Genomic DNA, 15,311 nt, shown 5'->3' with positions numbered 1-15,311 from the left:
GAACACAAGTATGTATCCTTTTTCTTTTTTTTCTATTGGTGGCTTCATTTTCTTTTTCTTCGAAATCTTATTATATTAATAAACCCTCATTTAAATTTTAATTGAATTTCATTGCCAGTAGTTAGTCTCATCCCTGTTGTGCATTGTTAATGAGGGACATTTCCAGTTCAGGGCTGTTTTTGGCCTTTCCTAGTTGCGGTCCACGCCTCGAATCTCCCGATGTGCGTATTGTATTATGTCGTATATTATCGGTAAGGGAGGGGTACGGTGCAGAATTCATGTTGATACTCCGAGAACGTGCGTGAGACTGACGCCAAGCGCGGAAGTAGCGTGTACTGAGAGCGGAGAGAGCATGGTTGCCAAGCTGCGCCGGCGGTGATGCCCGATTTACGCGCATTTGGAAAGATAAATTTCCCAAAATTTTAAATAAGACCCACACCCAATTTTGGAAGCGATATTTTCGAGAAAAAAAACAGTGCGGGTGGTATTCGAGATTTCTCGATATTTTCTGCCGAAATATTTGCGATCAGACAAGTGCTACTCTATGTTAAACAACATTCCTTTAAGAAGGTTACCATTCATACCGATGCCCAATGTGTCTTACAAGCTCTAGGCTCACACACTCTGTCCTATAATTGGTACTTACATAATATTAAATATCTTCTTTATCAACTTGATCATTCTGGTGTTTATTTAACATTAATATTGGTGCCAGGCCATTCCGCTATTTTAGGAAATGACCAAGCTGATCTTGCTACTAAAGAAGCGAGCACCTCGCCCACTGAGCCTCTTACAGTAGCTATATCTGTCCCAGATTACTATCTTCTTATTAAAAATGCCGCATTTCAATCTTGGCAGGAGTATAGGCAACACTGTGCCCATAAGAAAGGTCAATTCTATAAACTACAACCACAACCACACATTCCACATAAACCTTGGTATATCAAAGGGTCATATACACGGCGGCATATCACTAACATTATACGTTTAAGGTTCAATCATGCACTTACTCCGCAATATAAATATTGTTTTCATATTATTAACCTCCCCCACTGTATGTGTGATAATCCACACGGCGACAGTAATCACCTGCTATTTCAGTGTCCTGAATATTCTTCCTCATGACGTACATTTTTAAAAGGACTGGTACAGTTATCAATCCCCTTCCCAACTAGTGTCTCCTGTTTATTATTTAAGCCCACTCCTAACGTAATTAACATCATAAATCAGTTTCTTGATGACTCCAAATTACTTTTGTAAACACGTTTCATTCTTTTGTTTAACAACAGACTATGCACCTACTTTCCATTGTGAAAATGAAATGAAATGTCATATGGATTTTAGTGCCGGGATATCCCAGGACGGGTTCGGCTTGCCAGGTGCAGGTCTTTTTATTTGACGCCTGTAGGCGACCTGCGCGTCGTGATGAGGATGAAATGATGGTGAAGACAACACATACACCCAGCCCCCGTGACATTGGAATTAACCAATTAAGGTTAAAATCCCCGACCCGGCCGGGAATTGAACCCGGGACCCTCTGAACCGAAGGCCAGAACGCTGACCGTTCAGCCAACGAGTTGGACGCTTTCCATTGTAATGTGTATGATCAACTTTACTCTCTGGTCTCTAAAATACGGGCAATAACGTGTGTATATTATAGTGCTTTGTATAGTTGGAATGAGGACTTCTGTATTTCGTGTGTGTTTATTGTGGATACCTCTTTCTACAAGTGCGTAATGTTATAAACTTCTTGTGACTGGGTGACATTAACATTCACGCCCATCATATGAGCGGCTATTTAAAGGGGTGGCCCAGCTATTCCAGCTGTTAGTGGCAGAGCAAACAACAACGAATTCTTTTCACAATAACTTGTAAACTGAACAAGATATGGAAACAAAATTTTCCACATACCTTAATGAAGTCCTCTGATATCTCTGTAGGGTGTGGTAGGTAATGTCACACTTGCCTGGGTGAATGGAAACCCTACACATTCCAAAAAATAGCGTGTTTCACTAATTATTTTATTTTTGAAGCACACTTTGCACCGTCTTCAGGGGAACTTGTCTATATTTGATGGTGGAAACTTTAAGAGAATATGCTCTTTTCTCTTCCCATCTAACCTGAATGATGGATCCTTGGTCGGTGCCCTTTTTGGCAGCAAAATTGCAGGACGTTGACTTGGAGCTGATGACGTAGATGGAGCTGAGATTTCGGAGAGAGGTGACTGTACTTGTATGTCGGGTTCACTTTTCACCCCATTTGAGAATTGCCTGGTGTTCCTTTAGATCTTTTGGTACACCCCTATTTGACCGTATTGTTCCACATACGGCAGTGTTCTGTTCCCATAATTGTTTCGCGAGTCCAACGCTATTTGTAATAATTGTCCATGTAGACTGTATACCCCTGGCCAAGATAATTTTCAAGCAGCTGAAAAACTGTGCTTTGTAAATTCGCATCACTTGCATCATTTATATTGTCCCTACATGCCATGGTTATACTTCAGAACGTGATTATACATACGCTTGTGCAATCACAAACCAACTACGCAGCTAGTTGTGCGAGTGCTAGGCTACCTTCAGAAACAAAACAAAGAAAGTGCATTGGGAGGGAAAATTGCCGTGGCCATGTGGTTTCTGGTGAGTAGAAGCATTCATAAGGGTATTACTTTCATCTCTCTCGCACATATCTGTGACCAAAATAGATCCTAGCTGCGTAGGAACGACTCCAGTTCAAGGTTGCGCTTATCCGGGCTAACTCGGATACAATCCACAGCATGGCCACGCGCTATAGGCAGTAACTCGGATACGGGCGTGAATGTGTTAAGAGAGGCCATAACCCCCAATCAAAAAGAAGAAGAGCATTGAGGCAAGAGGAGGGAACTGGACGACAGTGACACAAGAGAAGTTGTGGCTGGACAGAAAATGAAGGAGAGGCTTGTGTTCCAAGCAGATCCAGCCTGTTATTGGAAACTGCTCTTGATGATGATGATGACGACGATGATGTATCACACAATCACTTGAAGAGATACAGTACTACTTTCATCATGGCCTATTTTCTTTTAAGTTTATAAAAATGTGACATTTTGCAACAGAGGCGTATAGAAGAGGAAGTGTACGCTTTTCACCTTTCATCCATAAGCCGGCTTTAGAGAGTGGTGGTTCTTCCACCGGTGGCAACACAATCACCTGAGGTGGTAGAAGATGAGACTTGTCATTAGTGCGCGTTGTGCCATGAACAATAAACTAATGCCAAACTGTGTTAGAACAAGGTCTATTCTTGACCTGTTTGAATGTAATGGTGATGGTGGTGGTGACATTTGATTCAGTATTACTTTGCGTGAATTTATTAGTGTTGTGTTACAACCATTATTTATTGGTTATTCATTCGTTAATGAAATCTTTGTTATTAAAATATTTCAAATTATGTCCGACAATCTTAATTCACCTTCCAGTGTAACACAACTTTCAGCCATATATGGTACAGAACGTGCGGAAAAGCTATGCTAACCAAGACAGCAACTGACTTAGTGTCCTCTGACACCACGTGATTGCAGTTACCATGGCCCATCTCAACACCCTTTCAGGCCTGCACTGTCTGATAATGTCCTGGGCTAGCGCTTGTAATAGCTACTTCTCACGTACACAGAACTGTCAGTCAGCTCGTGACCTTGACATTCGGGATTTAGTTTGTACATATCATTTCATTCTTAATGTGTTAATTTCTGTGAAACTCTTTTGTTTAGCACTTGTGTAAATTTTAGTTTTCATCATCTGAAAATTGTACATTTTGGTGTCAAATTTAAAAGGGTGATTTTTCTTTTTTATTCAAGGGAATACAAGTACAGCCCATTTTGTTCTAAATTTTTTAATATCCCTGCTTCTTACATCAGTATTATGTTGAGTCTTCAGCTCGAAGGCTGATTGGATCCTGAATAACTCCACTATCAGCAGTTGTAGATAGCCTAGGTGTCACTGAAGGGGCGATCTAGGGAGAGAGAGAGGAGGGATAGTTTCCTGTTGCATTCCTACTGAGCCAGGAGGTAATGTTATATACTGTATCAGTCTGCCAAGCCCACCAAAATGCATTCACCAACTGACCCTATGAGCAACATTTCCACACCTTCAATAACAGAGACCAGCTGCATAAGGAAGTGTTACAAGCAGTGTTCATACCTCAAGTCACTTTCATATTGTGAAAGCCAAGGATAAGGCTGAGACAGATCAATGAAAGTAACAAAGTTGTTCTAGCCCATACCAAAAGACTTAAGTGCACCGTAAATGCTCTGTCTCGCTAGAAATGGATCTGGGTCAGTATTAATGCAAAAGAATTTCCATTTCATTGGTTGAGGGTTAAGCAGAGGAATTTAGATTGGAATATGATGAGGATTGTTGGAGTAAAATGGAGAAAAACCATGTTAACCTAGACATTGCTGCATCTGAATAAGGACATATGGTGGTGATGACAGCAGTATCAATCGCTGCTTTTGTTACTGGTGTTGCTGCTGTTATCACTGCTGCTGTTATTCTTGGCTTGTTCCCTTGCCTGCCGCTGTGCATTGCGTAACATAAGGTATGCCCCAGCAGCAAAGACAGCACCTGCGAAAGCGCCAATTTTGATGACTGCCTCCACTGTACGCCAGTCGATACGTTCGTCGTCATCTTCAACAGGTGCAGAAGGTGTGGTAGAGTCTGTGGATCTTGGATTATTTTTCTTATCTGATTCTCCAGAATACTGTGAGCCTTCAGATAGTTTCTTTGGTGTTTCCAGACTAGATGTAACTTTTGACATTGACCTTGGTGGGCTGGGTCTCGTTTGAAGGTTTCCAACTCTTGGCGTCTCTCGTTGGGATGTTCTTGGTGGGCTGAACCTCTCTTGTGAACTTCCGAGACTTGGAGGAGAAGATTCAAGATTTTGAACTGCATCTTCAGACCTGTAAATATCATACCGTGAAAAAGACAGAATGATAAAACAAGCATATTAGAAGAAATATAATCTGAGACAGACCAAAACAAAAAGTTCCTTTGAAATTACAAATTCAGTACCATTTATACAGTGTGTAATGAAACCACTCAGCAAAACTTCCCGATGCAGAGAGAAGAAAAAAATATTATCACAATACGAGTCCAGAAATGCATAATTGCTGAGTTATCCATTTCTTGGTGAAATTGAAAAAATTATAAGGAGTTCTATTAAAGAAATTATTGGATTACCTTCTGACACCCCAGATGCAATGATTTATGCACCACGCTATCTTAGAGGACTTGGAATTTTCAAAGCTCAATGGGGGGCTTTCGTACAGTATATATTTGCAAGGAACAAGTTGAACATCTCGAAACCCTCTTCCCAAGCTCATCCAAAAAGTACTCTGCGAAGATTCCGTTAGGAGTTGGTGCACATTACCATCCAAGGGTAAGGGAGTGATATTCTTTTCCCACTGAAAGAGACGAAACTCTTGGATCAGTAATAAGAGAGGTATGTCCTGCGGACAATGGACAGACACAATTAAAATGAACTGTAATGTCATCCCAGCTTGATCTCTCCTTGGAAGGAGCCTTAATTCATCCCATTGCAGAAGATCTGACCTTTTGTATTAGGGTTCTGTCGTAAGGGAGAGGCACAATACAGTTCGCACATTGATTGCTGGAAACCTCGTAAACAACAACATTCGGAGATCCATGAAGAAGTAGGATGTCTTTACACAAATGGTTCCACAAGACGAACTGATATTGTTGTCATCGACCAGGCGAAAGTTACGGCATGGTGCTTGATCCCACTGTAAGATTCGAGGAAAATGAACAGCAGCCTCGATTATTTTGTGAGGAGAAAAAGGCCATATATGAACCATGCCTTGAGGATCTTGGAAAGAAGTATGAAATTACAAAATGTGAAATCACTGGCCTTATTATTGGCACTAGAGGGACAATTATTCAGGAGATGCTGAACTTCTTAAGAAGAAACAAAATCCTGGACACTATTATCCAGACCACAGTGGACATTGAAAAATCATTGGCGATTGTAAGACAGCACTTGTAATCCCTTGAAGAACCATGTATTGGTTTTTCTTTCTGAAATAAAATCTGAAAGAGACAATCTGCCTGATGGTGGCAATGCTAATCTTGAGTTATAACTCAAGCCCTGCTTAATCCAAACATCATATAAAATAAATATTATTCATATGAACTGATTAGGAGGCCGATCTTTTGATTCCCTAATTGGGATGACTATTAGGTTGATGATCTCTCTAATAATGACCTACAGAGGTCACACAGTTTTGAATCCCTTGTCCTAGGATCTACTCTACAGATCCTCCACTGTAGGACAATCTTCTGTCCTGCCTTACATTAGACAACCACACCTCCGAGTTCATAAGTGGTATTCCTATATTATTGTCCTACTTGCTGGAATTGCTGAATGAATCAGTCATTTGTTTATGTTTATGGTATTGGAATAACTCTGTTGTTGACAAGGACAGAGAATTCACAATTAAGTATTTATTTATTTTCCATTTTCCACCTAGTCGATACAATAATTGCTTAAGGCAATTTTTAATGGTCAAAAGTGGTACATGTTTCGTATATTATCAACATCTTCAGCCACATAACACTGTTTAGATGAAAAATATATAAAATTGACAAAGTAATGCTTTAGAGGAAGTGTCCTTAAAATGAACATAAGATTGACACTTCCTCTAAAGCATTACTTTGTCAATTTTATATATTTTTCATCTAAACAGTGTTATGTGGCTGAAGATGTTGATAATATACGAAACATGTACCACTTTTGACCATTAAAAATTGCCTTAAGCAATTATTGTATCGACTAGGTGGAAAATAAATAAATACTTAATTGTGAATCTATTGAAGTGCGATACGGACCATGAAGCTGATTTTATGTAAGGACAGAGAAGGCAGACATGCATCTCGATCAATCAAATAAATCGGTCATTATTGATCTGCATTTAGAACTGTCATCCAAATGGCAGATTTCCTACCAATTGGATGCCGTTATACATCATTAGATCAAGCGTCAAAAGTTCGTTCCGAGATATTCGTGTTTAACTTTTGTTTGATGTGTAAATTCAAACAAACATAATTTTGCTAAATCTGATATTCCTGTTGTTGCAGGATAATAGATTGTGCCTTCTCTTCAAATTTCAACATTTTTATACTCACAGTACACAATACTTTTAAATTGATTCTGGTCTACTGATGCAATTTAAGGTATTTCTCATGCATGTAAAAGCTCAATGCAAACATGAATAACCCCTTAGTGTTGAATATCTGCTGAGTGGGACTTCAAAAATAATGTCACCACAGTCGGGATTCAAACCTGAGCCTACTGTCTGGGCAGACACATGAACCACTGTGATCACGCCACAATTCTGGCACATTAATGAAGTCTTAGATGGAGAGACTCTAGAAGGGGAGCTGTTTCCTAAAGTCATTTCTATAACCCCTTTCTGATTTGAGGAATTCCATCTGATCTGATCCAAATAAATATAAATGTTAAGAAATTAGTCATTATAGACTACACAGTGCAATGTCCATTATTTCTTTATGGATTTGATGTGTCCACAAAGATGCACACAAAATGCTGTCACTTGCGTACATGGATTTTGTTTACAATTAATTATCTAAAGTTAAAAACTTCATAAATAAACATAAATACTTCATAAAAACTTCATAAAAATGTTTTAATATAATTTATGTTCAGCAGTTTTGTATGTATTGAAAAGGTGGATTCCATTAAATTACTTTTACAATTCATTATTTACACATTAAACACACATAATTAATTGCTGTCACAAACAAAACACTACTACGGAAACATCAGAAGACTACGACTGCCATCTTGAAACAGTTGACTGCTGACTGCTACTTTTGCATTTCAGCATAAACATAACACGAGTTCACAAGAACAACTCCTGTTAAACCATAACTACCGGGCGAGTTAGCCGAGCAGTTAGGGTCGCGCAGCGGTGAGCTTGCACCTGGGAGATAATGGGTTCGAACCCCACTCTCGACAGCCCTGAAGATGGTTTTCCGTGGTTTCCCACTTTCACACCAGGCAAATGCTGAGGCTGTACCTTAATTAAGGCCACGGCCACTTCGTTGCCACTCCTAGGCCTTTCCTGTCCCATCGTCGCCGTAAGACCTATCTGTGTCAGTGCGACGTAAATCAAATAGCAAAACCATAACTCCCCTCCACCATCGAGACTGTCTCTTTATATAGGCTGCCTGGCCAGACTTCTAGAAGGATATGTCACAACATATCCTCTAGTAAATTCTAGAGTGCCTAATAATATAGTTATAATGTAAAGAATATTCTAAAACCATCTAATGTCAAAGATACCTTATTCAGGATGTTAAAGTGTGTTGCACAATGTTACTGTGGATTATACATGATATATACAGGTAATTATTGAAACGGGAATGCCCTGCGAGGATTCGCGTTCATGTATTTCTTGAGAGGAACTCGCTAACACCCGGCTGTATGCATTCAAAACAAGCGCCGAGCGTGCAGGCATTATGGGAGACAGCATGCAAGCAAACGCTGCTCCAGAGTGCCAGCTAAGGCCAAGTGACGTCACACCAAAAGTTCTCTCCTGTTCTATGGCATTTCATCACGAACGGAAGGTTAAATCATAATTTCGAGAACGTCATCTGGTAGGCCGGGACAATAAATGCTGCTAGCCAAAATTCCATTAAAATCGGTGGAAGGATGGCCGAGATATACATTTTTTAAGATGCTCACATTTACAGTCACGCCGTCCGACCATCGGCAATAAAAGGAAGTCACCAGCCTTGAGTAAGTCAGTGTGTCACTGGATATCTCAGTGTGTGTGTGTGTGCGAGCAAGCACATCGTCGTGAAACAGTCGCCTCGCTATACGGTTCGTCACTCTGTCCGGCTGAAGACCGGGGTTTGAAAGTACGTAATACTAGTGTTGAAAGCCTTCTGTGTGGACTCTAACTTCGTGTGTAAGCGAAAGCTTATTCTCAGTCTGTCGAGCTGTGTAACTTCATTTCCTTTGTGAACTGTATAGTTGAAAAGACTGTACATTTTGAAACTGTGTTTAAAGGACTTAGGGCATAAAGACTGTGCTTTAGTTGTTTCCTCTACAAGAGACTGTGTTAGGCTGTTTTGTAAGAATTCTGCCCTAGTGACTGAACAATTCTTTTATGGACAGTGTCTCTTTATTTCGTAAAGAACAGTGCCTACTTTTCTTTCAAAGACTGTGTCAATCACTCCGTGTGAAAACAGTGTTAACATTTCCTTGCATAAAACTGTGCCAATCTTCATTTCATTCAAAGACTGTGTCAATCCATTTCACAGAACTGTGCTCATATTTACTTTCACAAAACTGTGCCAATATTTCCTTTCAAGGACAGTGCTAATTCGTGGAATACGGTACCTTTATTTCTTTTCGAGGGACTATGTCAATTCCCCTCATAAAGACTGCCTAAATTTACGTATAATATTATGCCTCAGTGATAATTTTACCTTTGAGAAGTTATGAGATTTTTGTTAAAACTGAATCGTAACAGAACTTGGTTCTCTTTCATCAGACTGTCATAAACTGTCTCTTTCTATATTCGCAGAAGCTTTAATTTATTTCTACGAGTATGCGTGCGCTAGGACATTACATGTACTCATTGCAAACAGTGCAGAGACAGTATCCAAAGAACTTAATTTATTTTCTTTTGAGATTGAGTGAATTGCTAAACTACTGCGTCTCAGAAAGTTCCAAATTATTTTCATTGCTTATTATTTCAAGTTCGATAGTGCCTATTGCATTATTCTCACAGAACTGTGACTTTGAATTCATCTTTCTTCAAAAGTGCGTCCAACACCATTTACTGTGGAACCTATTCGATCAGCAAATAGTGGCTCGCCTTAATTCGCAGTGCATTGCGGTAGAGAAGTGTTGTATCAGATTCCATTGACATTCTGTGCGAAAGTTCTACATTTCTCTGCTCCTTTCATAGGATTTTGTGGAATACAAAACTTAACAACTGTTCCACGCTGCACTATCATCAGACGACCGCCTCAGGTTCGAGTCTCTGTCAACATCAAGGGCTGACAACAGCTGTGGGTCAACACCGACAACGTGGGACGACGCCTCCTCCACATCTTCGAGGGCATTCTAACTATTTGTCTGTAAAAGGTGATATAATTTCTATGCATTTCTTTTGAATAAACTGAAAGTTCCACTTTAAATATGAAGTTATTTCACTACCCTTCTCTCATACTCTCTAAAGCATGAACCATACACACCTTGGCGTTATCCATGCTCTCCGCAAAACTGAAGTACGGGCATTCCTGTTTCCTTATATAGTATTAATTGCAGGTTCTTACATTAACTTAACTCATATAAGTATATATACAGCACATGTTTCATGACATAACCTCACAAGTCATAATAATAATCATAAAAGTAATAATAATCATTCAGGCTTGATTTTGGCATTATTTACCCATGGGTTAAAGAATATTGTTTTCAAGTTATATCAGTCTATTATACTTGCGTCAGATTTTCTTTTATGTTATGTTCTAGCAGTACAGTACTGACAAGATATTTTCAAAAATCAGAATCTCCTGCAAGTTTCTGATAAAATTGTTTGGTATCTGCAGGTATTAGGTGCATCAGCATCATAGGATCACTAATAAGAAATAATACAATACAATATATACAACACAATTTTTTAAATGTCTACTGATGCAATTTAAGGCATTTCTCATGCATGAAAAAACACAATGCCAACAGGAATAACCCCTTAGTGTTGAATATCTGCTGAATAGAACTTGAAAAATAATGTGACCACAGTTGGGATTCAAATCCGAATCTTGTACTGTCCGGGCAGACGCGTCAAGTCCTTGAACCACCACGAGCCATTGTATTGTATTGAAATCGTGGACCTCTTGTTGATTTATTTCTTATAATTGCACTTCAGTACAGAACAAAAATAAATTTATAGCTTATAAATAAGGTCACTAAGTTTTGCTTCAGAGATAGGTTTCCCATTCAGCCACAAAGGTATTAATGCATGACGAGAGGGAACTCTAGTTTCTCATGCCTGTCCCAGTCTTGATGTTTTTAGATTTACTTGTTGAGATTCACCATAAAATTTAGTTTTGACATACATAGCAAACAGCCATGATTTCAAGAGCTGGATTTCCTTTAATTTTTGCCAGTTTAACTTGCAACTGTCCACATCTGTTTTACAATTCACAATAATTTTTCTTGTCCTCCCTTCTTTTGGAAAACATTGCTGAACTTTCTCATGATATAAAATAGAATGTTGTGCGGTCTACTGAAGCAATTTACTGTTGGACTGTTTCTCACTATGTTGCTAACATCTAAAGCCCTCCTGTAATGGAGTGGGCGATATTTTACAAGTAGTTTAACCTCTTCTCTACATGACAGAGCTAAAATCTCCATTTTCTTAAAATGGTGCCTAGTCTGCTGATGAATAACTGCATCCAAATTGTTTACTTAATTTTTTTTATTATTTTTTACAATTTTCATTACGTTCCACCGACACAGATAGGTCTTATGGTGAAAAGTCTTTCATAAGATTTAAAATAACTTTGAAATTAATCAAACATTTCCCTTGATAAAATATTCCAAGCTGTTGCGGAAGGCTGGGATCAAGTCATCCTGAGGAGGAAGCAGCTGAAGGGATGACATCAGGTAGATTCTACGGGACGTCGCGTCAGGACAGTGACCGGAACAGAAGGACATCGCCAAACACAGTACAACCTACAAGGTGTACTTGGCCCGGTGGACATCTTTCAAGGCCAAGGATGGGATGCTAACCTGCGTGTGAGAGTCTACCGACTGCAAGTAACAGATCACCCACCTGATAATCCCCAAGAGTATGAGGAAAGAAGAGGTGACTCAGTTGCATATGGGCACCACTGCCGGCCACCTGGGAGTGAACAAGACTTTAGATCATGTCTGACAGTGATATTATTTGAGAGATGATGTAGAGAGAATATGCCAGATGTGTGAAGCTTGCGCTGCGAGCAGAGAGTCATGTATGAGGAGTGGAGGCGCAGATGGTACAGAACAATGTCGGGGCACCATTCAAGAGGATTGCCATTGATATTACTGGGCCCTTCCCCAAATCTGACATTGGGAATCGCTATACCTACTCCTCGCCTTGGACTACTCCACCAAATGGATGGAGGACTATGCTATCCCTAACAAAGAGGCATCAACAATAGCTGACATCTTGGTAAAGAACTCCTTCTGTCACTTTGGCATACCGAGGGTATTGCCAGTGACTAGGGCAAGAGGTTCTAGAATGTCTGGGAGTTCGAGACCCAAAAGAGCACCCTCAGCCAGATGGCATGGAGGAGCACTTTGTGAAAACCATCGAATAACACCTTGGTGCACCAGAGGGACTGAAATGAGAGGTTTCCACTCTTCTTAATGGCTTATTGAGCATCCATGCACGAGACAATGGGCGTGACATCCACGATTATGCCCAGCAACATCTGAGGGTAGCCAGCGATATGATGAAAACCCACTACATAAACAGGCATAACTCATAAACAATCGACCGTAGGATGGAGTATACTACCAACATCCCAGTTATTTACCGTATTTGTGGGAAATCCCCATATTTTGACTCTCTTAGCTTCAGATTTTATATCTTACACATATTTTCCTGATATGATGATGCCAGTATCACCAATGATGCAACTTAATGAGGTCAGAATAAAACAGTAAGTACCTCCTGTAGAAAGTCAATATCAATTCAGGACATTCTTCGAGTTTGTCGTCAATCTTCTTTATAATCTTTGTGAGGCGATTGCTCATGCCCTGGAGCTCAGCCTCGCTCCTTGCAACCAGCAAGTTAACTTCTTCATTCCAAAACAAAGGTATTTTTCCTTCTTTAAGGTTGCACTTTAGCCTCTTCAACATCTGGAAGCAAAAAAAAAAAAAAAAACAACAAAAAACCCATAAGATATGAAAGAGAAGAATGTTTGATGAATTGATGGCTTACTTCAGTTTTACTACCATTAATAATGAAGAGAGAGAGACTCTCATCAACATGGAATATGAAGATCATTAATTACGAAAAGAGCAGTGTTACAAAAATGTTGCAAAATTTGGGCTGTGAAGACTTAGGAACAAGGAGACAAGCTGCCTGATTAAGTGGTGTCTCCCTAGCTGTCAGTGGAGAGATGCCATGGAATGACAGTAGACGAATAAGGTGGAGTGGTGTTTTTAAATGTAGGATACCCAAGTTGGCAAGTTTGATCCTGACCCAGTCTGATGGTATTTGAAGGTGCTCAAATATGTCACTCGTGTGTCATATATTTACTGGCATGTAAACAAACTCCTGCAGGACAAAATTCTGGCACCTCGGCATGTGTGAAAACTGTAAAAGCTCTTAGTGGCACTTAAAAACAAATAACATTATTATTTATTAAAGTGGGAATGATTACAATATGAAGGAAAACTTGGATTTGAGGAAGACAAATTGGGACAAATAATCATTTGTAGGAAGAGAAGTAAGGGATTCCAAGGGCGATGTTCAGTAAATTTTCAACTTTAAAATTATTTAAGAAAATAATAGGTGATAGGGAATTTGCCACTTGAGCAACTGCCCTAAATGCACATCATTGGTGACTGATGATTGATTCCTTATTGGGATATAGTTGGTCTGTTATTGTACATTATAAATTTTCCAGCTAACACATTCCTTGTTGCCAGTGTTTTGCCCCAGTGTGCTAAATTGGGCTCATCAGTTGGTAAATAGCACACCTACCAAGACACATGGCTAGTGCATACCGCGGAGGCCACTGTGTAGGCTACTTGGAGCCACCGGCAGTGTCACTGCACTATGAGAGACTTTGTCTCATTTCCAAAAATTGATGCCTGCCTGGCCATCAGATGGTACAGATGTTGATTCCCATAAGGGAACCTGAAAGTTTACTCATTTGGGACAAATATTTCAGGTTCCCTATGGGAATCAACATCTATATCATAACTGACTTGGAATCAAACCCACATCCTTTCGGGTGAACCAAGCACACCTTTATTCCTCGGCCATGCAACCCCTTCGAGACAAAGTAAATGAAAAAAGAAAGCCTGCATATCAGATCCGCCCAATATAATTTGTCAGAGGAGAAAAATGATTCCACTTCTAAGTGGGTACAGGCCATACTGCAGCTCCAATCACATTGCACAAACTAGTGAATAGTTTTGTCCGTCTGACCCATGCAATGAAGTCATGTAGTACATGTGTGTTTTGTAGTTCATAAGTATCCGCCTCTGTAGTGTACTTCAGCTCTGATGATATCGCACAAATAAGGTGAACTGTTTCGTATGTCTGGCCCGCACATTGCAAGTACACATCAGCCATGCGATAAGTCTGTGTTTTGTAGTTAAGAATGTCCGCCAGCATAACGGTTAGCACAATTAGCACAATTCCTGGTACTGCCAGAGATTTAAGAATGCTAGGAAGTTTGGTATGCAGTAAAATCATACATGCAGCTCACCTCCATTGGGAAAGAGGGGGGGGGGTGGACATGCATAAAAAAAGAGCTGCACCACCTTGGGATGAGGGCAAGAGTATTAGTTAAAAAATATTCACGGTTTTTGCTATGAATGTAACAGGTGAGATCATTAACAAAGTGATCGTTTAATATCTCATAACTCTTTGCGTCCCTCTCTCTAAATTATTTAACAGATGTTTCGCCGTGGGCTATTTTCCTATTACCTGGAAACAGGCAAATATTGTCCCACTTCTCAAATCAGGCAACAAATTTAATGTTTCATCTTACCGACCAATTTCTATTCTCCCCACACTATCCTTTATCTTTGAAAAAATTATACACCAGCGTCTTCTCGCATTCACTTTGCCGTATATCTCAACCAAGCAGCATGGTTTTCTACCAGGTGGCTCTTGTCTAACAAACCTGGCCACTCTGCATAGCTTTGCTTCACACGCCATTGCAGCTAAATCACAGCTGGATATCTGCTACGTAGACATTTTGAAGGCTTTCGATTCTGTAGACCATACTCTGTTGCTCCATAAAATCTCCGAACGATTTAATATACATGGCAGTCTTCTGACCCTTCTTGCTGGCTTCCTACATAACCGTTGGCAGAGAGTGGTAATATCAGGCACTTCATCCTCATGGTTACCAGTCACCTCTGGTGTTCCACAAGGCAGTATTCTTGGCCCCTTGCTGTTTTCTTTGTTTATGGACGATCTGCCGTCCGAACTCAACGAAACAGCGAATACCCTACTCTTTGCTGACGACTGCAAGATATTTAGGGAGATCAGGAAT

At 39.9% G+C, this 15,311-nt stretch overlaps 1 protein-coding gene across 3 annotated transcripts in view; it reads right to left on the bottom strand.

The window, feature by feature from the left end:
- Nucleotides 1–3,848: 3,848 nt before the first annotated feature.
- The window catches only part of LOC136878704 (cyclic GMP-AMP synthase-like receptor), a 134,392-nt gene continuing 122,929 nt past the window's right edge, over nt 3,849–15,311 (bottom strand). For all 3 annotated transcript variants that reach the window (XM_068228906.1, XM_068228907.1, XM_067152133.2), the window contains exons 9-10: nt 12,743–12,933; nt 3,849–4,930 (exon numbers count right to left, since the gene is read on the bottom strand). In XM_068228906.1, the coding sequence (XP_068085007.1) occupies nt 4,471–4,930; nt 12,743–12,933 (651 nt within the window). In that variant the 3' untranslated portion in view covers nt 3,849–4,470. The remainder of the gene's footprint in view (nt 4,931–12,742; nt 12,934–15,311) is intronic.

Source organism: Anabrus simplex, chromosome 8 (assembly GCF_040414725.1).
Source record: "Anabrus simplex isolate iqAnaSimp1 chromosome 8, ASM4041472v1, whole genome shotgun sequence".
NCBI lineage: Eukaryota > Metazoa > Arthropoda > Insecta > Orthoptera > Tettigoniidae > Anabrus > Anabrus simplex.
Note: the sequence above shows the minus strand (reverse complement) of the source record. Positions and strands in the feature narration are given on the sequence as shown.